This window comes from Panthera tigris, chromosome X (assembly GCF_018350195.1).
Source record: "Panthera tigris isolate Pti1 chromosome X, P.tigris_Pti1_mat1.1, whole genome shotgun sequence".
NCBI classification, from domain to species: domain Eukaryota; kingdom Metazoa; phylum Chordata; class Mammalia; order Carnivora; family Felidae; genus Panthera; species Panthera tigris.
The window spans coordinates 840,464-866,049 of NC_056677.1; the positions used below are offsets into that span (position 1 = coordinate 840,464).

The 25,586-nt window shown below is 59.5% G+C and overlaps 1 protein-coding gene across 2 annotated transcripts; it reads left to right on the forward strand.

Annotated features, from left to right (window-relative positions):
- Window positions 1-712: 712 nt before the first annotated feature.
- LOC102966477 (granulocyte-macrophage colony-stimulating factor receptor subunit alpha-like) lies at window positions 713-24,585 on the forward strand. Of its 2 annotated transcripts, XM_042974872.1 has the most exons (13): window positions 713-1,069; window positions 3,476-3,595; window positions 8,369-8,462; window positions 9,935-10,077; window positions 14,854-14,980; window positions 15,062-15,191; window positions 15,690-15,874; window positions 16,440-16,573; window positions 18,049-18,072; window positions 21,211-21,346; window positions 21,852-21,945; window positions 22,818-22,929; window positions 24,233-24,585. In XM_042974872.1, exons 3-13 carry the CDS (start codon window positions 8,390-8,392, stop codon window positions 24,308-24,310), a joined length of 1,236 nt encoding a protein of 411 aa, XP_042830806.1. In that variant the 5' UTR covers window positions 713-1,069; window positions 3,476-3,595; window positions 8,369-8,389; the 3' UTR covers window positions 24,311-24,585. The 2 variants fall into 2 exon arrangements, with proteins under 2 accessions (XP_042830806.1, XP_042830809.1); XM_042974875.1 differs by lacking the exon at window positions 713-1,069 and having other exon boundaries at window positions 2,202-3,595; window positions 22,818-22,899; window positions 24,233-24,578.
- The last annotated feature ends 1,001 nt before the right edge of the window (window positions 24,586-25,586 follow it).

The following is a 25,586-nucleotide window of genomic DNA, read 5'->3' on the forward strand; positions in this document are numbered from 1 at the left end:
GGTGACGTCACATGGGGGGTGGGCCTCATCTAATCAGGTGACGACCTCAAGGGCACATCCTGAGGTTTCCCGGAGAAGAAAACCCTAGGACGAGTCCCAGAGGAATACTTTCATGCTCCACACCTTGCAAAGGCCGTAGGCTGTGGGGACCGGCCAGCCGCAGGCTGGGGGTCAGAAGGACCAGAGTGGTGGCAGGGGCCAGGCCCAGACCTTGGGGTTTTCCTTGGAGCCGTGGTTCTCACAGCCCCGTTGTTCTTACAGGTGGGGCCACACCACTTGTGGTGAGGAAGGCTCCCTCGTGCCTGTGCTCCTGAGATAATGGTCTGGGGCCCACCTCGGCCCCCAGGGTCTCCCATGGTTAAGAGCGTCAGGCGAAGGCACCCGGGGGGGCTGAGCAGCTGGCGGGGGAGGGATCTGAGCCCATGGGGAGTTCACCCCCAGGAAATGAGACCTGGGGACACAGTGGCACTCGTGGGAGGCCGTCTTGAGATCCAGGAGGGACAGGGCCACTGAGATCCAGGGGGGGCAGGGCCCCTGAGATCCAGGCAGGGCAGGACCAGTGAGATCCAGGCAGGACAGGACCACTGAGACCCAGGAGGGGCAGGGCCGCTGAGATCCAGGAGGGGCAGAGCGGCTGAGACTGAGGTAGGGCAGGACCACTGAGACCCAGGCAGGGGAGGGCCACTGAGATCCAAAGTGGGCAGGGCTGCTGAGATCCAGGAGGGGCAGGACCGTGGTCCCTCCAGAGGCTCCAGGGAAGGGTCCTTCCTGCCTCTTCAGGCTTCTGGGGCTCCCGGCATCCCTGGGCTTGTGGCCACGTCCCTTCCGTGTCTGCCTTGGTTTTAACGTGGCTTCTGTCTGTGTCTGTGTCTCTTCTCTTGTAAGGTCCCCTGTCACTGGATTTAAGGCCACCCTGATCCAGGATGGGCTCTGTTTACATCCCTCATCACATCTGCAAAGACCCTGTTTCCAAATCAGGTCCCCGTCCCGGGTACCGGGAGCTAGAACAGGGACATATATTCTGGGGACACAAACTCCAGCCTTCTCGTGAGGACTCCCTCCCCCGTGGGTGAGTCCCCAAAGCCCCAGCCCGTCTCCAGCCACCCGTGGACCCCCTGGCCATCCATGTCTTTGTATAAAGCCCACCTGGTTTTGGTGAAACTGTCATTTTCACATCGTCTTCAGCGTTTTCATAGACGCCAAGGTGGGGAGATCGGAGGCCAGAGAAGCAGGGCGGGGGGGGGGGGGTGGGGGGTGGGGACGAGTCTTGTCCCTTCCGATTCATCCGCTGGGACTTGAGACGAAATATTTTCCAAGCTCGGACCCGCTGGTTTAAGCGCCAGCGGGTGTGGACAGGGAAACGTTTGTCTGTGAGGCCGTCAGGGGCTGTGCGGGGGAGGGGTGCGCGGTTTCCTGCATTCGTCCGCACTGCATCCAGCTTGGAACGTTCTGCCGGTCTGCAGCCTTCAGTTAGAAACATTGTAGCCTCGTCGACCTCTGCCGCTTGTAACTCGTCTCCGTGGAGTCAGCAGCAGGCGTGGAAGGTTCTAGGCTCCCGCACACGGCTGGCTGCTGGCCCGAGCCCCCACGTGCTGTGGGACCTGTAGGACCCCAGGGTCCCCCGCGATGCTTCTCTGGGACAGGACCCACCGTCACCCCCAAGATGGCCCGGCCGTCCCCACCCGCAGCCCCGGGGACCCGCCCTTCGCACAACGCGTGTTATAACCCAGAATGAGCCACGATCTCCCAGGCCCCCTCCCTGCACGGCCCCCAGCACTCCTCAACGCGGAGGCCGCTAACCGAAAGGGACGGTCACCGTCTTGGTGAGCCCCGGGGCGTCCCAGAGCCGTCACCAAAGTGCCAGCAGTGGAGGTGGTTCCAGAGGCACACAGCTGCCTCCTAATTCAGCGTCTCCTGGGCGTTCACGAGCGCACAGGCAGGTGCATCTCCCGAGGCCCCTCGCGAGCTCCGGCCAGGGTGTGAGCTGTGGCAACCCCAATGCACGTTCAACCCACAACGGTGATCTTTTCGAATTCTGTGATACGTGTCTAGGGGCAGAGGCAGATTTTTTTTTTTTATCAAAAAAATTTTTTTATGTTTATTTTTGGGACACACAGAGTGTGACGGGGGAGGGGCAGAGAGAGAGGGAGACACGGAATCCGAAGCAGGTTCCAGGCTCCGAGCCGTCAGCACAGAGCCTGATGCAGGGGTTGAAGTCACGAACCGTGAGATGTTGGCCTGAGCCAAAGTCGGACGCTTTACCGACTGACCATCCAAGCGCCTCTAGAACGTAAACGAGACACGGACAGGAAGCCAGGATTCTCTCCCTCACGATGGGATTCCCCTTCTGACCCGGGAACGGATCCCTTCGCCAACGCCCTTTCAAACACACCGAGACTCGACCACCAAATCCCCCGCGTCGGCTCTTGGCGGAGAAAATGCTCGGCACTGTGGACCGTTTCTGTGTTCTAGAACCTTCTAGACCCGCACTGCCCGCCGAGGGCATCCCTGCCCCAAGGCTCCTACGCCAGGTGCCTCCTGCGTCCCCGAATATTGCACAGCTGCCTCTACTGCTCCGTAGGACCTCCTCGCTCCCACCGTTGGCCTAGAGGGTCAACCCCATGGTCGCAAGGCCTTTCGCATTCCGGTCCCTTGTGTCGTCCACGTGCCGTGCCTCGGACGACCCCAGACACGGCGATATCCTTGGCGTTTGTCGATCCGAGGGCCGGCTGAGGAGCCCTGACCCCGACGTAGGTCCCGCCTGCCGATTCAGCAGGTTCCAAATCAGACAGAGACCGCCGACCGTCTCAGGACTCACGGTCCTCTGGAAACGTCCCACTTAGCTGTGGGGTTGGGAGGGAGAGATCACCGCCCCCCCAGCCCCGCTCCTCAAGTAGACAGCAGGAGCCTAAGCAGTGCAGATGGCTGGGGATGACGTAAGCCACTCAATGGCATGCACGTGCCAAGACCCGTATTTACAACCACGTCCGCCTGGGGACAACCCTTCCCATGACACCCAGTGATGGCCTTCTTTGCTCGTGTCGAACACCACTTTGTCCTGTGGTGTAGACGAGACAGACCCCACACGCCCCAACGTCTACGAGATCGTGAATCCTGACAATGGGCTCGCCTCCCCCTGAATGAGAGGAGCAGACATGGGGGGGGGTGGGGCACAGAAGGTTCCAGAACAGGAAGCCCAGCACGGAGACCCTGGTTCCCCTGCGCTCCCCAGACGGACCCCGTTGGGCAAGTGTCCAGAGACCCGGGGCTGTAGAAACAGGAACCCTGAGTGGCTGATAAACGGCACAGGGCCGGCTTCACACTGGACACGTCGGGGACGCTTCCTGTCCCGAGATAACAAGGCTGCTGCTTCTTGACGGGCAGGACACGGCTGACGTGCGTCCAGATGAATCATGCGAGGGTCTCCGGGCAGCACAGGCTCCTGACCAGGCCGTGTCTCCTTGTCCGTGCCCAGAGTCTGTCCTCGGGGACCCTGCTCGTCTGCTGTCATCGTCACTGCCTGTCCCCCGGGCAGGACGGCGTCCCCCGAAAGTGCTGAGACGACCCAAGAGAGGAGCCGAGAGCTGAGGGGCCAGTAAGTGGACGTCGTCCCGTCGGTGGGGGCGGGGGGCTGCTGTCCCAGGGCAGGGGGTGCTCAGGACGGGAGGGAAGGGCGGAGACGGCTGGGCGCATCCCTGACCGAGGGCTGGTCTCTGATACAGACGGGTCTGAGACCGTGGTGCAGATGGGGACCCAGGCTGAGGGGGTTGGCGAGGTGACACCCGGGAAGGGTGCGACTGGGGAAGCCAACCACCGAGGCCACGTCCGGAGCAGGTGCACCCAGGCCGTGACTCACAGCCACCGGCTGTGGGCGAGCCCTCGGGTCGTCCCCGAGGTGCACGGTGACCTCTGCGATCGTCCTGCCTCGGGGCTGGAGGCTCTGGACCAAGGGGCAGACAGGGTGGCTGAGGCCTGAGGCCAACCCTGGTTCCCATCGCAGAAGACGGGCCGATCGCCTGGGAAGGGGCCAGGTGTCATCAGTGGCCGGTGGCCGGAGAGCGGGCTTACCTTGCCGAAGCCTGGGGACGGGTCCTTGGAGCCCACAGGAAAGACAGGAAGCCAGTAGCAAATGTAGGCATCGATAGAGGGAACCCCCATTCATGACGGGTTAATACTCTCAGAGTGAGAACGACCCTGGGGTCCTGGGGTCACGTGGTGAAGCACCTGGTCGCTGAAAAATGCACGGACGTTTCTCTTGTTTTCTTCCTTTCTTATTTTTTATTGTTATATGTTTTTGTATCTTTTAATGTGTATTTGGGAGAGACAGAGAGACAGAGGGCAAGTGGGGGAGGGGCAGAGAGAGAGGGAGACACAGACTCCGAAGCAGATCCAGGCTCCGAGCTGTTAGTGCAGAGCCTGATGCAAGGGTTGAACTCACGAACCGTGAGATCACGACCTGAGCCGAAGTCGGACGCTCAACCAACGGGGCCCCCAGGCGCCCTTTTTATATCGTTATTTTTTAAGTTTACATCCAAGTTAGTTCACGTACACACACGGAGATTTTTCATGGAAAGTCGAGCTGAGGTTTTGTCTCAAAATCACACGGGAGGGAGGACAGGGGCGCAGGGATGTGCAGGGAAGCGTTTGGGGGTGTCCTTTCGCTTGTCGGGGGCAAGACACGGTCTCACCTCCCCAGACAGCCCCCGACGGTGGACAAGAGAAACATGGCTGCAAATACCCAGGAGCTGCATCAGATTCGGGCGGGGAGGGCGGGGGAGGTTTCTTGCAGACGCGAGGCGCGGGCGTGCAAACGGAAAGAAAGGGGATCCTGTTTGTTGCACTGAGACGTGTGTAAGAAACGGGGTGTCCGGGAGCGTTGATGGGCACGACCTTGGGGCAAAGCCACGCAAAGGGGGCAGCAACACATCCAGCTTCCGTGACTCAGGGACACGGCCTGCACGTGAACGCGGCCATTTAAGGACAAATCAGGAGTTGGCACGCGGCTCGGCCGTGTTCCCAGGAGGCCCCCGGGTGCCCAGTCCAGATTCTGTCCGCTCTGCGGGATGCCCTGGGGTCACAGGGTGCATCCGACCATCCCCGGGGTCCGTCTGCAGGCTGGTCCGTCTCGAGGTGGGGGCCCACAGAGCCACACCTCTGCCTGCTGAACCCACCTCCGGACGCACCAGGAAGCCCACCAGACTCCCCCTCCAGGGTCCTGACAGGAGCCCCCACCCTCGGACTCACAGTGCAGACCCAGGTGATGCTGGGGAGGCCCGTGAACACGCACATGGCCCCCCATCGGCCCCCTTTGCTTTCCTGGTGACTCTGCTGTACGACTCAGATCGGGCAGCCGGGACAAATACCCCTCATGGAGCAGGATCCAGAACAGACATTTATTCCTTCCTGGTCCTGGGGGCTGGGCGGCTGAGATCCAGGCAGGGCTGAAGCTGGGAGGCTGAGCTCCGGGCAGAGCTGAGGCTGGGCATCTGAGGTCAAGGCAGGGCTGAGGCTGGGGGTCTGAGATCCAGGCAGGGCTGAGGCTGGGAAGCTGAGATCCAGGCAGGGCTGAGGCTGGGAGTCTGAGATCCAGGCAGGGCTGAGGCTGGGAGTCTGAGATCCAGAAGGGGCTGGGGCTGGGAGTCTGAGATCCAGGCAGGGCTGAGGCTGGGAGTCTGAGGTCCAGGCAGGGCCGAGGCTGGGTGTCTGAGATCCAGGCAGGGCTGAGGTTGGGAGTCTGAGATCCAGGCTGGGCCGAGGTTGGGGGTCTGAGATCCAGGCAGGGCTGAGGCTGGGAGTCTGAGGTCCAGGCAGGGCTGAGGCTGGGTGTCTGAGATCCAGGCAGGGCTGAGGTTGGGAGTCTGAGATCCAGGCTGGGCCGAGGTTGGGGGTCTGAGATCCAGGCAGGGCTGAGGCTGGGAGTCTGGGGTCCAGGCAGGGCCGAGGCTGGGAGGCTGAGATCCAGGCAGGGCTGAGGCTGGGTGTCTGAGGTCAACACAGGACCAAGGCTGGGGGTCTGAGATCCAGGCAGGGCTGAGACTGAGGGTCTGACTTCCAGGCAGGGCCAAGACTGGGATTCTGAGGCCCAGGCAATGCTGAAACTGGGAGGCTTAAATCCAGGCAGGGCTGAGGTTGGGAGTCTGAGATCCAGGAGGGGCTGGGGCTGGGAGGCTGAGATCCAGGCAGGGCTGAGGTTGCGGCTCTGAGATCCAGGCAGGGTCGAGGCTGGGAGTCTGATATCCAGGCTGGGCCAAGGTTGGGGATCTGAGATCCAGGCAGGGCTGGGGCTGGGAGTCTGAGATCCAGGCAGGGCTGGGGCTGGGAGTCTGAGGTCCAGGCAGGGCTGAGGCTGGGAAGCTGAGATCCAGGCAGGGCTGAGGCTGGGTGTCTGAGATCCAGGCAGGGCTGAGGCTGGGAGTCTGAGATGCAGGAGGGGCTGGGGCTGGGAGTCTGAGATCCAGGCAGGGCTGGGGCTGGGAGTCTGAGGTCCAGGCAGGGCTGAGGCTGGGTGTCTGAGGTCAACACAGGGCCAAGGCTGGGGGTCTGAGATCCAGGCAGGGCTGAGGCTGGGTGTCTGAGGTCAACACAGGGCCAAGGCTGGGGGTCTGAGATCCAGGCAGGGCTGAGACTGAGGGTCTGACTTCCAGGCAGGGCCAAGACTGGGATTCTGAGGCCCAGGCAATGCTGAAACTGGGAGGCTTAAATCCAGGCAGGGCTGAGGTTGGGAGCCTGAGATCCAGGAGGGGCCGGGGCTGGGAGGCTGAGATCCAGGCAGGGCTGAGGCTGGGGGTCTGAGATCCAGGCAGGGCCAAGGGTGGGAGGCTGAGATCCAGGCAGGGCTGAGGCTGGGGGTCTGAGGTCAACACAGGGCCAAGGCTGGAGGTCTGAGATCCAGGTAGGGCTGAGGCTGGGGGTCTGAGATCCAGGCAGGGCTGAGGCTGGGGGTCTGAGATCCACGTGGGGCTGAGGCTGGTTCCTCCTGAGGCGTCTCTCCTCACCACGTAGACACCATGTGCCTGAGTCCTCACGTGGCCGTCCCTCTGTCTGTCTGTGTGCTGACCTCTTCTTCTCTAAGGACCCCAGTCCTGAGGGACCAGGGCCACCCAGTGACCTCATGTTCCCTTCGTCTCCTCTTTAAGGCCCAACGCCCAATACAGCCCCACTGAGGTCCTGGGGCTGAGGGTTTGAACTCGTGAATTTTAGGGGACGCTATCCAGCCCCCGAACCCCCTTTCTTGGGGAAGGGACACGTCCACCCCCAGTGTTGTGAGACCCCCTTAGGCCGGGACCTCAGCTCCTGAGGCCGAAAATGACCTCTTCCCCCTCAAAGCCTTTTCTCGTCCTTGGGCCTCAAACGGCGCTTTGGGACTTTATCGCTGGGCCCGGCTTCCCGTCTCTGTCGGCTCTGGGTTTCTCGAAGGGCCGCCCCTGGGGTTCTGTGTTGATGGGGAGCCCGACTCCGCACAGGCCCCGCCCCGAGGGCTCACTTCGCCTCGTGGCCCGGACGCGTGACTGTGCTTCCTTCCGTGCTGGTAAACGTTTCCACGATGACAGCACGCCCTCTGGGTCCTGACCCCCCGGAACCCTAAAAGGACCCCGGAGGCCCCGAGGGGCGTCAGTGGCATGGGAGGGCCACCCCCAAAGGGAAGGTGGGACGACATGAACCGAGAGGCAAGCGAGGTCCAGGATGAGGCACAGACAGGCCCCCCTCCCCCCTCGGGCTGACCCAGGACAGGTGCGCCTTGAAGGGCACCAGAACGTGTCACCCCAAAGTTTCCCTCTTGGGCACAGAGGTGATTTGGAGGGACAGGCCACTGAGAACCAGCAGAAGCAGGAAGTCGGACGCCTAACCCACTGAGCCACCCAGGCGCCCCGTAAATGGATGTTCTAATGGTGGAGATGTTTCCGTACGGGGAGAACTACACCCAGAGATGTCTCATCATATGAGAGACTCTTATTAACAAGACAGACCTTAATGGCCATGAATTTCCTGCGTTTCCTGTTTTGCGTTTCCCCAGAGCTGTACGTCCCCATCGGAAAGTCCGGAACCCCTTTTCCCAGGCTGAATCTGACACGGCTTCTAAGCCCTGGTCATCCGTCCATCTCCCTGAGCCGCATGTTTCTTTCTGAGACCCCGTGTGTATATGTGTAGTTAAAACTGGTGTGTCTGCTAAACTTTCATCTGTTTAATTTGCGGGCGTCGGGTCCAGAACCTAAGAGGTTACCGGGAAAAGATTTTTTTTCGTCTCAGCAGCAGGAATGTGGACGTGACCAGCAAGGGCCAGGGATGCGGCCAGGAGCTCATTAGCGGCGACACCCCTGGGGGGGAGGCAGCTGGGGATCTGACCTCTGACCTGGTGTCTCCTGTGAAGGTGTAGCTTTGGGACTGGGATATGGCGGCCGTGCTGGATCTTCTGACCTTCCTGGTCGTCCTGAAGTCGGCGTGCTGTGCACAACCACGGCCGGGTAGGTAGAGGCAGGCGCCCCGGGACGGGGTGGGATTGTCACTCCCCCCCACCCCCGTGATGCCAAAGGGGACAGAAGTCCCTCCCCCAAGACCTAAAGCGTCCCCCGGCCCCGAGACCGCCCTGCTAGGGGGAGGGGTCCTTTTGCAAATCGAACTACAGGTATTTATTCGCGGGCAGAATCAGGGACCCAAGGGTGAAGATTCGATCCCGCAACACGTCCACCGGAAGGTGCCAGAGAGCATGTAGACATGTTCCCGCAGGTGGCCCAGGAAAACGGGGTGCCCAGGGGCGTCTGGGGGGCTCAGCCGATCAAGCGTGTGACTCTGGAGTTCAGCTCGGGTCCCCCCTGATCCCATTTCACAGATGCTGCAGATCCTGGGATTGGGTTGGAGTTGATGTTCGCACAGAGCCCGACATGGGGCTCGAACTCACGAACTGCGAGATCAGGACCTGAGTCAAAGTCGGACGCCCAACCGACTGAGCCCCCCGGGCGCCCCTTCTCTGTAGTTTTCACATGATTTTATGCATTTTTCAAATTATTGTCACTGTGGCTAATTATAAATTATTTTCTGTATTTTTCTGAAATTTTCAAATTATCGTCACGATCGCTAACTTGTCTGTATGTTTCTAATGATCTGCTGTAGTTTTCAAACTATTTTCTATGTTTTTCTTTTCTTTTTATTTTTTTAAAGGATTTTATTTTTCAGTAATCTCTACCCCGAGCACAGGGCTCGAACTCACAACCCGGGGATCAATACTTGTACCCTCCACCCACGGAGCCAGCCGGGTGCCTCTGTATTTTTCCGTATTTTTCAAATTATGACTGTAGCCAACTCGTGTCTTTCAAATTATTTTCCGTAGTCTTCAAATTATTGCTCTGCCCAATTTGTCTGTTTTTCTGATTATTTTCTGTATTTCCCGAATTTTTATTAGTATAGCTAAGTTCACGGGCAAGAAGTGACGTCCTTGTGGTTTGTTCGTTTTCTTAGTTTTTTTTTTTCAGCTCGTTCCTTTAAGAAAAAGTTTATGCATTTATTTCTGAGAGAGAGACAGAGAGCAAGTGGGGGAGGGGCGGAGAGAGAGGGAGAGAGAGAGAATCCCGAGCAGGCTCCGTGCTGTCAGCGCAGAGCCTGATGCAGGGGTCGAACTCACAAACTGCGGAAGTCGAGAGCCAGACGCTCAACCCGCTGAGCCCCCCACGCGCTCTGACCTTGTGGGTTTGATTCGCAACCTCCCCCCTCCCCCCGCCCCAACGACTACGGATTCTGAGCATCTTTTTGTGGGCTTGTACAGGTCCCTGAGTTTTTCACTTTGAAATGGTCAATGTTACGTTGTGTGAATTTGCCGCGCCCGACGTTTGCAAACCGTCTCCCCGTTCCTAGAACATGACCGGGGGCGGGGGGGGGGGCAGGTGGGGGTTCCGGCTCCTCCTAAGGGTTTGTGTTTTCATTTTTGCTTTTTTAATCACAGCGCAAGACAAAATATCCCCTATTATAAACATGCAGCTGGATTCAAGGAAAAAAACGTTAACCTGGACGTACACAAGAAACGTGAGTGACCAGGAATGCACAATAGATACGCCGACTGCCTACTCCGCCACGGTGGGCCCACAGGTGAGTGTCTGGGGCTCACGCCTTGTGGCTTTGCGCCCCGTGAATCCGGAATTTTCCTGTGAGACGACTCTCGTGCCCCTGGCCTGCCTCGATTTCCACCCCTGTTGCTTTTGTCCGGGAAGAAAAAAAACATTTCCTGTATCCTCTTAGGCTCTGGCATAGGGATGTGCAAATTAAAGTGACACACGCCAGATTTTTTGGGAGAAAAGAGGTACAGATTTGTTCCTATGGTAACTTTTTACGTCCATGAAGGTTCAGAGGAAAGAAGGGAAACCCCAAGGAGCAGGGAGGTTTGGTACCAGTTTTTTAAGAGGGTGAGGAATTCTGAGTGAGACGTGGGTTGTCAGAGAAATGGGCACTTTGGCTTCTGGGGCCAATAAGTTGTGGGGACGGGAGTGGGCAATAAGCCACAAGCCTAATGGCAGATATGGGTTATTTTAAAGTGAGGTCTGTGTATACAGTGTCTTCTCCGTGCTGGCTCTCCACATCAGGCGGGAAGGGTCACTGCCCTCGTCTTGGCCCAGGAGAAGGTGGGGGCGGGTCATGCCACCTTTGACACCTTTGGGGACATTTGCACCCTGCCTTCGTATAGTGGACATAAAACTTACACACTAAATCCCACGTATGAGGGAGAATATAACAGCGGTCTTTTCTGCACCTGCCTTTGCTTTGATTTCTCCCCTTCCGTGAGGGGGAGGGGAAAAGACAGGGATTTGTCCCTTACGTGCCTCCCACCCCCTTCACGTTAGAACAGTCCCGTCTGGATTCCATCCCTGTCTTTGGTCTCTGTTCGTTCACTCATTGTATACTTGACATGCTTCCTCAGTTTCATTCTTAGGAGGTTGGGCAAGGAAAATTAGCCATTACACTCTTAGGTTCTGTCTCTGAGGGCTGTGAATTAACCTGATGAAGGATTACGATGAAGAGGTGAAGAGGCGAGAGGAAATGTATTTCTGTGCATATGGAGTTTACAAAAAGAGTAGCCCAATGAATAGGTAAAGTTAGGGCCTTGTATACCTAACTGGTAGGGAAAAGGGAAGAGAAGGGCGCCTGTGGGGCTCAGTCGGTCAAACATCAGACTTCAGCTCAGGTCATGATCTCTCTCTCTGCCCCTTCCCCGCTCGCCCGCGCTCTCTCTCTCTCTCTCTCTCTCTCAAAAATAAACATTTTTTAAAAAGTTATGAACTTGAAAAAAAAAGTAATAAAATAAATGTCAAGGTTATTAAATAAATATAAAAATTCATGATTATGAAAAATATAGATAAATAAAAAACTGTTGGTAATTTCTGTGCATTTCATAGTATTCTTCTGATGGCTTGAAAAAAATTTTTTTTAATTTTAACTGTTTGCTGTGGTGCAGGAAAGCCACTGATGTTATGGGCTCTGTGTCCACAGGTCCTTACCCTCTTTTATAAATTCAGTGTGTTCGGGAAAGCATCCTGTTCTCCGAATTTTGTCCTGTTTAGAAAGAATGCTAATGTGGCTCTTTCCTCTAGAACCGTGTGGACTTTCTGTTTCCGTTTCAATTTTCGTTGTGAATTCAAGAAAACAGTTCAAAAATTCAGTGTTTCTGTACTTACAGTAGTGGCCGTTGATGTAAAAAAGAAAAGAAAAGGGCAAAAAAGAAAGGAAAGAAAAGAAAAAATAAAAGAAGAAAAGAAAAGAAATGAAAAGAAAAGAAATGAAAAGAAAGAAAAGAGAAAAGAAAAGAAATGAAAAGAAAAGAAAGAAAAGAGAAAAGAAGAAAAGAAATGAGAAGAAAGAAAAGAGAAAAGAAGAAAAGAAAGGAAAGGAAAAGAAATGAAAAGAAAGAAAAGAGAAAAGAAAAGAAATGAAAAGAAAAGAATAGAGAAGAGAAAAGAAAAGAAGAAAAGAAAAGAAATGAAGAGAAAAAAGAAAAGAAAAGAGAAGAGAAAAGAAAAAAGAAAAAAGAAAAGAAACAAGAAAAGAGACAAAGGTCTCTTGTCAGGTCAAAGAGATTCCCTTAAATTCTTGCTGATGTAAGCTTTTTTCACCCACAGAATTTGCACCTTCCTGAAAACTTGTTTTGGGACCTCAGCTGAGATGATCAGGTTTTCCCCTCCCCATCCCCCTGGTCGGCCTCACTAATACACACCGTGCACAAGCTTAGTACAATTTTTCAATTTTTTTTAAGTTTATTTATTTATTTTGAGAGAGAGAGAACAAGCAGGGGAGGGTCAGAGAGAGGGAGAAAACCGACTTCGCCACCCAGGCGCCTCCGAGCTTAGTACAATTCTTTTTTTTTTTTTTTAAGTTGAATCCCGTGGCGCCTGGGCGGCTCAGTCGGTTAAGCGTCCGACTTCGGCTCAGGTCACCATCTCACGGTTCATGGGTTCGAGCCCCACATCGGGTTCTGTGCTGACAGCTGGGAGCCTGGAGCCTGCTTCGGATTCTGTGTCTCCCTCTCTCTCTGCCCCTCCCCTGCTCACGCTCTCTCTGTCTCTCAAAAATAAATAAATGTAAAAAAAAAAAAAAAAAAGACACCACGTTGAATTCAGTATATGAGCCTGGTGTTTGGAGTTTTATCCTTTTTTATAGTTTTTAAGGTTTTATTTTTAAGTAAATCTCTACACCCAACGCGGGGCTTGAACTCACAACCCTGAGATCAAGAGTCGCACCCTCTTCGGACTGGGCCCGCCAGACGTCCCACATTTTTAAAATTCTTTCGATGAAATTGGTTCCTTTCGGAATATCCTGTGGGTGGTCTTGGATCCGAGCTGTGCCAGCAACGGAAAGTCGAGTCTGGCTGTGTTTTCTTAAGCCCCCGTTTGTGCGAGTCTGTATTTTGTGGTTCATTGCCTTCTGTGTGGTCTGCACAAATCTGAGGGTTTTCTCCTGCAGGAAAAAGAAAAAAAAAACAAAACACCTCGTTCTTTTGCAGAAAGAGGTTGCAATGCTTTCAAGTAGCTGGCAGCTTCCTCCTTCCCGCTGGTTTGAAAGGGAATGTTCCAGAAGGAGACCCTCGCTGAGCCGCCTCCTGGGGCCACCTTTATCTTAAACCGCCTCATGTGTCAGTTCTGTCCTCTCCCAAGGCTTTAGTAGGAAACAGCTCATTCCGTTTTTGGGGTTTTTTTTTTAATAGTCATGTTTTGTTTTTAGTTGGGAGCTGGGGGCTTTTCTGCAGACTCGGAAAACGCGGCCGCAGAATTGCACAATTTCTCCCTGGGATTTGGGGTTTTCCGTGAGGCCCAGCAGGCAGCGATCGGAGGGCATTCCTGAACTTGGGTGTGTTTTATTCCTTCCTTGGCAGCCCCCCTCCTGCAAGCCGGATGTGAGGGCGGATTGGGGTTCTCTGCAGCCTGGGGATCTCCAGCCGCTCCCCCCGGGAAAGGAGAACTTCCTGCACCCGGTTCGGCACACGCGGGAGCTAACGGTGGTCCGCGTTTCCTAGGTTTTGAACTTGAGGAGGAAATGTGCGTGCGTGTAATGATTTCCCTCCTGGCCACACTCCACCGGATCACAGCCACGTGGGCAGAGTCCACCCGCTGGGCCGCCCTGCACCCCTGGAATCCGGGGTTTGACAAACAGGATGCGGCCCGTGCTGACTTTTCTCGTCGCACGTGGTCTGGTTTTCCTCTCGAGCTTTTTTTAATCTCGTGTCCTCAGTGCGCTCCGTGTTTGGCACTTGAGGCCGCCTTGGGCTGGCTGCTGTCGGCCTCCCCGCGGGCCCGCGCCGCCCTGGCCCCTTTTTCCAGTTCCGCGTTTCATCCCGGTCCACGTAGGAGCCGTCGGGAGAGACGCCACGGTCCCCGGGGGGAAAGACGATGATGAGAAATGAACAGTGCCATTCGCCCATGAAGCAGAACACAGCGGGGTACCTGCAACAATGTGCATGAACTTGGCAAAAATGTTGCCGGGTGACGGAAGCAGCCAGACACAAAAGGCTACATTGTGCCTCATCCCAGTTGCACCCAGGCCTGGCGTGGGGGGTGGGGGGACTCCCCTCATTTAAGGAAAAGCAAACAGGCCCAAAATCAGGCGTCTGGGAAATGCTAAGTCTACAGACAGACAGAGGGTGCAGAGCCTCAAAGTCAGGCTGAAAAGTGGGAACACTTTCTATTGGTGCCGATGTGCAGAAACACTTTTCCTCTACACTCTTAAGTGCTGTCCACGGGGCTGTGCAAATTAGACTGACAAAAGACAGATTAAGCGAGGCAGGTTTTACATGGTGTTAAAATTCTCAGTGCCATGAGGTGGGGGGGGGCTTCATAGAAAGAAGAAAACGGACCCAATGCAGCAGTTAGACTTGGGAGTTTGTATACTATTTTCTTCACACACAGCAGTAAATCGTGCAGATGTGACAAGAGACGGGAAAAGAGGTTTGAGGCGGCCAAGGGCAGCACACTGGGGGAAGATACGTGTTTGAAGCAAAGTATGCACGGAAGTAGGGACGTCGTTGGCGTTAATCAGGTCCTGGCCGTTATGGGCCAGATGTGAGCTCTTTGGATTATGGCAGAGAGGGCGGTGTCCCCATGCGTCTGATTTCGCGGGACCTCTGAGCTGGTTCTTACAGGCGAGGGCGGGGTTTCCCGGAGGTCGTGGGTCAGGGTGTGCTCTGTCCCTGCTGACGATAATTCTTTGGGGAAAGAAATGCAGGCTGGGTGTCGTTCCCATGACATCTGTGCTGTAGGTTCGATGTCATCCGGGCGCTGGCGGGGCGTCGGGAGTGCTCTCGGCGTTCAGGTGCCCTGGGCCCTTCCCGCCGGGAGCCCCGGGGCAGGGGCGCCTGCAGACAAGGCAATGCGGCCTTTGCAGGTGACGGAGGACCACACCTACGTCTGCACCTTCCCCAACTCCGTGCTGCACAGGGGGGCCAACCTGACCGTGAAGGTCACTTGCGACGGGGACGTGTTCCTCCAAGTCCTGACTTTCGCTAACCCAGGTGAGGTCCCCGTCAGCTGCGGTCGTGTGGTTCCCGGCCCGCCCGCGGGGCACCGACGGATTTCGGGCCGTGTCTCCCCAGGCAGGGAAGGTTCCGGAGCCGTGAACTTCTCCTGCCTCATTTACAACGTGCGCTTCATGAACTGTAGCTGGGCGCCCGGCCCGGCCGCCCCGGCCGACGTCCAGTATCGACTGTTCTCCTGGGCGTCCAGGTGACCGGGAGCCCTCGCTGCGCCCGGGACCCGCGCGGCGGTCCTCACGTCAAGTGCTCAGCCTTTGGTTCAGGGCCCCAGGGTGGAGGGGGGCGTCTCTTCGAAAGGTTCCAAAGTCACCCAGCAAAGCGCCCATCGGCCAGGCCCCTGGGGGGGGTGGGGCGGAGAACCGGGCAACTTTGCCGCCTCCTGGCCCCAGCGTGCAGCCCCCCTTCCCGTCCTAGGGACGAGGACATCCCCCATTTGGACACTGAATGCTTCACGGAAGGGGTTGTAACCCCCTCGCTCTGCAAAGGGCGGGCCCCTGCCCGTGCCTGCCGCGTGCCGGCCGGTCGCCTGGGACGCACATCGCGTTCTGGTTTTACGCTTACTCGGGGGACGGGACTGTCCCCTGTCATCAGTGGGTTCTCTGGGTTGCGGGGGGGGGGGTGTGGCTGGCAATGGCTGCCCACGAGGACTCACAGGCGGGCCTGCCCTCGCCCCCCTGGCACGTGACAGGCATGAGGCCGAGGCGGAATGCATCCATTACATCCTCGGCCCCACGGGGACCCGCGTGGGCTGCCATTTCGACCAACTGGGCGAACCCCAGAGGACGGACAATTACTTCTTCTTGGTGAACGGAACCAGCAGGGAAACGGCGATCCCGTTTTTGGATTTCACTCCATTTAAGGCCGTTCAAATCGGTAAGTCGCGGCCTCCCTCGCCCTGCGTTTGGCTCGCCGTCCAAGGTGACCGGTGTCTGGCTGCCCCCAGGGGTGGGGGGGATGCTTCTCTAATACGTGTATTTCTTCCAAGAGGCGCATCACAGCCTTCTTGTGCGTGGGAATACAAAACAAGAAAAAAAACTTATCCTCTACGCTCTTAGGTTCTGTAAGCGAGGATTGCAAATTAAACTGACAAGCACTCTATTAGCGGGAGAAAAGCATACAAATTTAATTTTAATTCTTACATGCCTGGAGGGGGGCCTTCATAGAAAAGAAATGGTCGAGGGCGCCTGGGTGGCTCAGTGAGTTAAGTGTCCGACTCTTGGTTTTGGCTCAGGTCATGATCTCACGGTTCGTGGGTTCGAACCGCGGGTCAGGCTCTGTGCTGACAGTGCAGAGCCTGCTTGGGATTCTGTCTCCATCTGTCTCTGCACCCCCAGCCCCCACACTTGCTGTCTGTCTCTGTCTCCAAATAAATAAACTTAAAACAAAAGACAACAAATGGGCTAAACACGAAACACTTTGTCGTGTTTCGCTGCCGTAGAGAAGTACGATCCACCCAGGAACATCACCATCACCTACAACCGGTCGCACCACATCATCCGGTGGGAACATCCCGAGATCCGATTCGACCTTTCGAGTCACATGCTGTATTACGAGCTGGACATCCAAACGCCGGTAAGAACCCACGCGTCCGTGAACGACCCACACAGCGCGTGCTGTCCCGTTTGCCCCTGGGGCGTGAAGTGCGCAGATTCATTTTTGGTCTTAAAAAGGAACCTCTATGGAGGCACCTGGGTGGCTCAGCGGGTTAAGCCTCGGCTCTTGCGTTCGGGTCAGGTCAGGATCTCATAGTTTGTGAGTCCGAGCCCTGCATCAGGCTCTGCGCTGACAGCACGGAGCCTGCTGGGGGCTCTCTCTCCGTCTGTCTCTGCCCCTCCCCTGCTGTCTCTCTCTCTCTGTCTCTCTCTCAAAACAGATAGATATACTTAAGAAAATTGTTTATAAAATTTTTTTTTCGAGTAATCTCCATGCACAGCATAGGATTTGGTCCTGAGCACCCCAGACCCCAGGACCTTTGCACAGACCGCTGCCTGTGCCCACAGGCTCTGCCTCTGTCCCCAAGTGTGAGGTCCTTCTCTGTCTCCACACTGAATGAATGAATGAATGAATGTTGGGAATATCCGTGCACGGCCCCCACACACCACAAGAGCGCCTCTCCTGCCCACGGGACCCGCCACAAGGCGTGATCTGCTGTCCACGATCTGTCCCCAGGTGTCCACGTGTCCACATTCCCGAGGCTGGCGCCAGCCGCTGGCCCCGTCCCACAGCCCGCAGCGCCCTTTACGGCACGGTCTGGTGCTCTCCTCAAAGGCGTGGAGGGGTCCCCAGGCCCAGCCGGGTGTGGACCCCTCACCTGTCGGCACCTTTCCAAACGGAAGTTAGGCGGTGTCCCTTCTGTCCTGAAAACCCTCCCAAGAGGCCAGGTCTGGGTCTTGGATTCGGGTTCGTACCCTGGACGTGGCCGCCAAGAGTGTGCAGCTTCCGCCCTGCCCGCTGGCATCCTGGTCCCCAGGGCTCCTGTGCGTGACCTCACACGGGTGACCTCGCATGGTTCCTCACGGGTAACCTCAGGCAGGTGATAACACAGGTGACTGTAGACAGGGGACCTCACCCAGAGTGGGCCGCAGGCCTCTGACGTGGTTAGTCCACGCCGGACATCTGAACGTTCGGACAAGATGCGACCATCGGAGCCGCCTTCTCGTCCCTCACACCGTCCCCAGGACAAATTCACCAGCCAGCGGTAGAGTCACAGTGACGGAACTCGGTGTTCAAGTTTCTCTACCCTCTTAAGTGCTGTCCCTGAGGGCTGCAAATTAAACAAAAGGCAGGGGCGTCCGGGTGGCTCAGTTGGTTGAGTGTCCCACCTCGCTTCCCTGGAGAAGGAATTTCTGATACGTTCGCTGTCCTTCCTGGAACTGAGGTGTCCCCACAGTGGGGTCGTATGGACCTTCATTCCCGGTCTTTTCTCTTTAGCAGGTAAGGAAGCTCTGACAGGGCTGCCTCATCCCGGTCCAGGAGGTCCAGGCAGGTTCCCACACTTGCACACGGTGCAGAAAATGCAGACACTGACCATTTTTCCTTTCTTACAGGCGAGCTCCCCAGAAACAAACCGTGTAAGTATCTCGTCCTTTCTCTGTGACTTACGTGCGCGGGCCCGGAAAGCGGGGGGAGCGGGGGGAGACCTGGTTCCATGTTCACTGACCACCTGGGCCGTGGGTCCCAACCAGCCCCTTAGCGGCCCTCAGGGTTTCACTCTCGCGTTGGAACGCTGTATTTCTCCGCTGCCCCTGACTCAGCTCAGGTCGCCCACAGACGGGGAAACGTCCTTCCAGACGATCTCCTTTGGGCCGATGCAGTTCACACGTTGTAGTGAGTGTAACAGCGGCCGGAAAAGCTTGTGTCCCCCCAGAACCCTGCACTGGGGTCATATTTGGAAACAGGCTCTTTGCAGATGTGAGTAAAGGATAGATCGGAGATGAGCCCATCCTGGGTCAGGGGGGCCCGAAATGCAATGACACTGTCCTTACGACACAAAGAGGACACACATACACAGAGGAGAAGCCACATGAAGGAGGAGGCAGAGACGGCAGGGACGCGGCCACGAGTCCAGGGGCGCCTGGAGCCCCAGAAGCTGGAAGAGGCAGGAAGGAGCCTCCCCTGGAGCCTCTGGAGGGGGCACAGCCCTGCCTGGATCTCAGCGGCCCTGCCCTGCCTGGATCCCAGCGGCCCTGCCCCGCCTGGATCTCAGTGGCCCTTCCCTGGGTGGATCTCAGTGGTCCTGACCCTCCTGGATGTCAGCAGCCCTTCCCTGCCTCGATCTCAGGGGCCCTGCCCTACCTGGATCTCAGTGGCCCTACCCTGCCTGGATCTCAGCAGTCCTTCCCTGCCTGGATCTCAGTGGCCCTGCCCTGCGTGCATCTCAGCAGCCCTTCCCTGCCTGGATCTCAGAGTTCCTGTCCCTCCTGGATCTCAGTGGCCCTGCCCTGCCTGGATCTCAGTGGCCCTGCCCTGCCTGGATCTCAGCGGCCCTTCCCTGCCTGGGTCTCAGTGGTCCTGCCCCTCTTGGATCTCAATGGCCCTGCCCTGCCTAGATCTCAGTGGTCCTGCCCCTCCTGGATCTCAGTGGCCCTGCCCTGCCTAGATCTCAGTGGTCCTGCCCCTCCTGGATCTCAGCGGCCCTTCCCCTCCTGGATCTCAGTGGTCCTGCCCCTCCTGGATCTCAGTGGCCCTGCCCTGCCTGGATCTCAGTGGCCCTGCCCCCCTGGATGTCAGTGGTCCTGCCCTGCTGGATCTCAGTGGCCCTGCCCTGCCTGGATCTCAGCGGCCCTGCCCTGCCTGGATCTCAGTGGTCCTGACCCTCCTGGATCTGAGGGGCCCTGCCCTGCCTGGATCTCAGCGGCCCTTCCCTGCCTGGGTCTCAGTGGTCCTGCCCCTCTTGGATCTCAATGGCCCTGCCCTGCCTAGATCTCAGTGGTCCTGCCCCTCCTGGATCTCAGTGGCCCTGCCCTGCCTAGATCTCAGTGGTCCTGCCCCTCCTGGATCTCAGTGGCCCTGCCCTGCCTAGATCTCAGTGGCCCTGCCCCTCCTGGATCTCAGTGGCCCTGCCCTGCCTAGATCTCAGTGGTCCTGCCCCTCCTGGATCTCAGCGGCCCTTCCCCTCCTGGATCTCAGTGGTCCTGCCCCTCCTGGATCTCAGTGGCCCTGCCCTGCCTGGATGTCAGTGGCCCTGCCCTGCCTGGATCTCCATGGTCCTGCCCCTCCTGGGTCTCAGTGGTCCTGCCCCTCCTGGATCTCAGCAGCCCTGCCCTGCCTGGATCTCAGTGGCCCTGCCCTTCCTGGATCTCAGGGGCCCTACCCCTCCTGGATCTCAGTGGCCCTGCTCTGCCTGGATCTCAGTGGCCCTGCCCTTCCTGGATCTCAGCGGTCGTGCCCTGCCTGGATCTCAGCGACCCTTCCCTGCCTCGATCTCAGGGGCCCTGCCCTGCCTGGATCTCAGCAGCCCTGCCCTGCCTGGATCTCAGTGGTCCTGCCCCTCCTGGATCTCAGCGACCCTTCCCTGCGTGGATCTCAGCAGCCCTGCCTGGCCTGGAAATCAGCGGCTCTGCCCCTCCGGGATGTCAGACTTCTGGTGTCCAGAGCTGGGGAAGGATGCCGTCTGTGGTCTTAAGCCACGGGGTGTGTGGTCATTGGTCAGTGTTGCCCTCAGATGCTGACATGAGTGCCCCCCCATCCTCTCAAGGGCAGCAGCGACCCCCATCCCGCAGATGCTCTCCCATCCATCACCTGGCTTCCCGTGGGCCTCACGTGCTCCCGGGTGACACCCACCCTGCTAGCCAGATGCTGCCCCACGGACCACACCTGCAGTGCCCGGGACCAGGCTGAGGGTCCCGTGCACTCTCAAGGTGCCCCTGGGGGCCAGCCTCGGGCGCCAGGTATCCAGTCTGGGACCCCTCGCCGCTCAGACGCCAGCTGAGATCCAGGGCACCACAGGCATTGGCCAGGCGGTGTGTGTGGCTCCCGCTGCCTGGGGGGCTCTCCTTGGGGGCGGGGGGGATCCCTGCTGCCCCCCTCAGCGTCCGTCTGCAGGAGCTGGCCCGGCAGCTCCCTGGGTCCTCGTCTGCCCCGCCCCCCGTTCCTGCCCCAGGGCCGTGCGGGTGGGCGGCCGGGAGCAGGGCGCCTGCAGAGCCCAGAAAGAACAGCAGGGTGTTTCAGCCGCGTGCCCGGGACATCAAGTGCGTTCCCCGCGCAGAGGACCGTCCAGATGGTGCCCTGGGGCTCATGACTGTGCACTCTCGGGTCCCTGTGGCGCCAGGGAAAGGCAGGTGGGGACAGCGGACGCCTCCCGGCCAGCGGCTCCGATTCAGAGCCCGGCTGTGCCTCCAGAAAGCGAACGGGCCGACGGGGCTCCACGGGGTCGGTGCGGAATCACCGCGGGCCGAGTCCCGAGGGCGCGAGGTCTCTGCCCGAGGTGTGGGTGCAGCTCAGAGAGCTGTGGGCGCCAGGCGTGAAGCGGGGTCAACCTCCCCGGCGGGGGAGGCGGGGCCTTACCTCCCAGGCTTTGGCGGAGCGAGACTGACCAGACGGACGTGCGGAGTTGCGCCCGGACGCACGGGTGTCCCCGCGCGGGGTGTGCGGCCTGGTCCCTGCACGGACCCCAGACCTCAGAGCTCAGGGGACCCCCCCGCCCCCGGCCTGCTCCCCGACGACCCTTCAGCAACGCTCCTCACACACAGTCCCCTCCCGTCTCCAAGGTTTTCCAGAGGGGACAGGACCCGAACGTGTATCTGATGCCCAGTTCCGCCACCAGAGCCAAGAGCGCCTTCCGGGTGAGGGTGCGTTACATGTACAACCACCTGTGGAGCGAGTGGAGCCCCACACGGCGGTTCGGTGAGTGGCCGAGGCCCCCCGCGCCGCGCAGGGACCCTTCGTTGGGGCCCCGGCTTGGCGTCCTCTGCCGTCTCATCTCGGCACCGCTGCCGTGGGACCCAGGCCCCCCTGAGCGCATCTCGAGCCGTCACTGCCCTCTCACCTGTGACCCTCTTCCCATCAGGTCCCGTTCACGGGTCTCCGGGGCACCACGGGGGCCTCTTTGGGGGTCCGGACACCCCGCAGCACCCTCTCCCGGGTCCCTAGGGGCCCCCTAGGAGGCCGTCCCCCTAGACTCAGCCACCTGAGCGAACCAACCTGCCCAGAGGGACATGGGGAACCCCACGAGGCCAGGGTCTGCCTAAATGGCCCCCTCCAGGGGTCCCACAGGACTGTTCTGGGGGCGTGAGCCCAAAGTATGCACCAGCTGGATGCCCATGCGCTCTGCAGGCTGGCAGCCCCCCCCCCCCACCCCGGAAGCGCCTGCTGTGTGCAAAGCTGACCACCTACTTCTCTTCCCTGCCAGGCCTCCCGGAGCAGGATTTCAGCGGCGCCCTGGTGGGGCCCGTGGTGGGGACGGCGGCTTTGTCCGCGCTCGTCCTCATGTTCCTCTGCAAACGGTAAGCGCCCCCCCCCCCCCACCCCGGACTTTGCAGAAGGCCACGCGGCGCTGGCCCGGGAGCCTGGGGAATGGCCAGGGACCGCGAATCCAGAGACCGCGAATCCAGAGACCGCGAATCCAGACACTGGAGTGGAGTCGAAGTTGCTTAAGGCTGGGGAGGGGCGGGGGTCTCCTGCTGTCTCCGCCGCTGTCAGCGGCCCCACAGCCACACTGGGATGTCGGAAGGACCCTCCCGTCCCACGAACCGCTAGACTGCGCGCTTCCAGGGGGTCCCAGCCAGAGTCCTCCGGGTCCAGTCGCTGCGCTCCGTGGTCGCCAAGGGGACAAAGCACCATTCGGGACGTCCCGTCCCCGTGTCCACGGCTGGGGACTTGCTCACAGGGTCCCCGGTTAGGGAACCCTTCCTGGGGCCTCAGTTAGGACGGTCCTCTCGCGGCGGGGAGGGGCAGTGAGCCTCCGGAGGGGGGGGGGGTGGTGCAGCAGGCGGGTAACGACGCGTGCGCAGCTCTGGACAAGCCCAGGAGCAGGGGAGTCTCCAGGAGACCCCGGGGCTATGGGCGGGTCGATGGGGGCGGGTCGTTCTGCCTCCCCGCGTGCTCCCCAGGACCCTCTGATACTCAAGGACCAAAATCAAAGCCCTGGGGCCTCTTGGGGACCTGGAGACTCCGGGTGTCCTTGTACACTTTGTGGTGCTTTAGAAGACCCGGGGAGGAGGGGGGGGGGCACTTGGAGAGGATCTGAGGAGTCCTGCGCGCGTCTTCGCTGGTCCGGCAGGTGCACACCAGGCCTGGTGTCCGTGGGCGCTGCGTTTCTCCAGGAAGGGACGCGCAGAGGCCGTGGGGCCCTTCACGGTGTACGTCTCCCCGCCAGGTTCTCCGTGAGGCGCAAGATGTTCCCTCCCATCCCGCAGGTGAAGAAGGAAATCGCCAAGGCCCTCATGCCCACACCGGGGGTGAGTGACCCCTCCGTCTACACCCAGGAGGTGGGCGCGTCCCCTCCCGGCTGCCAGCGCCGTGTGAGGTCCCGGGAGTGGGGGCGGGGGTGTCTCTGGCGGTGGGGGCAGTCCGGGGGTGCGCTGTCGGTGGGCGGGGGGTCAGCGGAGGGGCCACGACCCTCCAGCACCCGAGGCCGTGCGCGTGGGCGCTCACCACGAAAGCCGAAATGCTGGGCATTGGAGACGCACGGCCGTCCGCCACCCCAGTCCCCGGGAGCAGGCGTGTGGCTCGTTTCCCTGCCGCAGATCCGGGGCTGGTCCTTCGGTGCTGGTGGTTCCCCTCCTCGGGGGGAGCTTGTGGGCGCCGGCAACCGCCCCCCCCCCCCCATTACCACACCTCCCGTCACAGGAGCAAAGACCCTACTTCCTGATCCAGCCGCCTTCGCGTCCTCATGCGTCAGCCCAAGCGCTCCCCCTGAGGAGGCGGTCGGACACCCCCAAAACGCCCCGCCGGGGCGCCCCACCCCGCGGCTTCCACGACCCAGGCTGCCCTCGCGGGGTGCTTAGGGTCCACGGAGAAACTTGGGGCGAGGCTACGGGGCTTGCAGTGCGCTCAAGTTTCCAGCTCAGGTTTCCAGCGTGCTCCCTCCAGAGGCTCCAGGGCAGGGTCACTCCCTGTCCCTTAAATTGGGAGGGGGGCTCCCTGAGGCCCCCGGCGGCCCCCAGCGTCCAGGCTGGACGGAGCCTGATCTCACAGGGGGACTGTGTCACCTGGTGGCAGCCGGGGCCACGGCAGCCTGCGGGGTCCCCGAGGGGCGCCCGGGGCAGGCAGGGGGGGGACTTTAGGGGGCCTCCCGTGGTGTCGCCGGGCAAAAGGGAGGGCTTCCTGGGTGTCCGCTGGGGTGAGCGTCACAGGGACGCATTATTTCCATTTATGACAGGTTTGTGGAAACCTAAGTCACACGCCCCCCCCCCACCGCCCCTGTCACCTATTCCAAAGGCCCAAGGCAGGGGCGTTGTGCCCCCCACCAGCTGCGTCTGGTTCCAGAGCATTCTCATGACCCCCAAAGGAGAGCTTGTCCGCATTAAGCATCGGATTCCAGGTCCCCCCGACCCTGTGGGCGCTCCCGTCCACCTCGTGTGGCCGGATTTCCCTGTTTCGGGGGTTTTGTAGCCTTGGGGTCTCGCCCCGAGGTCCTGTGTGTCCCGCTTCTGTCCCTGAGCATCGTGTCCTTTTCGCAGCCGAGCAATAGTCCCCCCCCCCCCCACACCCCGCCCTGTTTGCACCTGCCGGCCTAGGGGTGTGGGAGGGTTCGGGGGTCTCGACCCTTGCCTTCTCTCTCTCTCTCAGGTCGCCTGGGACGAGGGCCACCCCCCGCCGGGCCCCCAAGACCCCGAGGACGTGGTCACGCTGGAGGCAACGTGCTGACGGGCACGGGGACGAGGGGAGGTGGTGCGTTCCTCTTGCGACCACTTCTGGCACCGTGTGGTGTTCGCAAACTAGCAGATAAATAAACTAACGAGAGAACATAACATAAGAGAAGGAAAATAACAAGAGAAAACGTAATAGGGTGAAATAAAATCATACAGGGCAAAAAAAGAAATGAAATGACAAGACAAAATGTAAGAATAAGAGAATAGCAGGTGGGGAAACGCCGAGCGTCCAATGGCAAACGAGCCTCCCGGCTTCTCGGGTTTTGCAAAGTGCCGGCCTGAACGCGGGTCCTCGTGCTGGCGAACCGGGGTTGCTCACGCGTCCTTCGAGACGCGCCCGGCCCGCCGTCCACACGCGGTGCGCGGCGAAGTTGCGGGGGCGTCATCGGGGGCCGTGGATGCGCGCCAGCAGCCGGGCCCGGGGTCGCCCACGCCAGGCCCCCGGGTCTCCGGACGCGGACGTGCGCCCACACGCGTCAGCCCAGGGCTCCGGGCTCAGGGCGAGGTGAGCAGGGTCTCGGCCACACCCACGCAGACCGAGGCCACAGACGCGTCAGCGTCAGTCCGCGTTTCACAAGAGCCGCGGGCCTGATAAGCAAGGGTTTTCTTGAAAAACGTCCCTGGTTTGATCGGGCCCGGGTAAGATGCACGGAAGCAAGCGTGAGCCTCTTTCGAAAGGTTTCCAAACGCCCCAGAGAGAGAGAACTTGGGCTCCCCGCACAGGAAGTGCGCGCCCATTATCTCCGCGGGCAGCTGGCACCGCGGCCCCCAGACCCCGTCCTGCACCGCCCAGGAGCCGCCCGGTCAAGGGGCCGTGGCCGATAAGCACCCACGGCCGCGAGGTTGCAGGACGGACCCTGCAAGGACCGCGGGGAGGACCTCGCAGCCCAAGACAGAGCTCCCTGCTGGGAACGCGTGTTCTCGCTCTGCGGAGTCTGGAGGCAGACTCTCTTGCGGGGGAGACTCCGCTCCACGGACGCGGCTTGGGCCGAAGAACGGGAGCCTGGGAATCCAGCCCCAGCTTGGGCCCCTGGCCAGCAGCTTGCAGAAGGCACGGTCACCCGCGTGCCTCAGTGGGTTGGGGCCCCACGGGATGGCCAGGCCCTGCTTGCTGCGACTGGGGGCGGGGATCGCGGGTCAGAGTGAGGGAGGGGTGACTGATAACCGTCGGAGGGACCATAAGGAAGAGTGTTGTTATTTTAGGGGCATCCTGGGGTGGCCGGGACAAACGACCACACTGGGGGCCTCAAACCACAGGTTCATCCTCCCCC

What these genes read in the sequence shown, in the direction of transcription:
- LOC102966477 (XM_042974872.1), top strand. Translation starts at nt 8,390, where the DNA reads ATGGCGGCCGTGCTGGATCTTCTGACCTTCCTGGTCGTCCTGAAGTCG. An exon ending in CTGTGCACAACCACGGCCGG is followed by an intron (nt 8,463 to 9,934) that starts GTAGGTAGAGGC and finishes TTTTAATCACAG; the next exon opens with CGCAAGACAAAATATCCCCT. An exon ending in CTCATGTTCCTCTGCAAACG is followed by an intron (nt 21,946 to 22,817) that starts GTAAGCGCCCCC and finishes TCTCCCCGCCAG; the next exon opens with GTTCTCCGTGAGGCGCAAGA.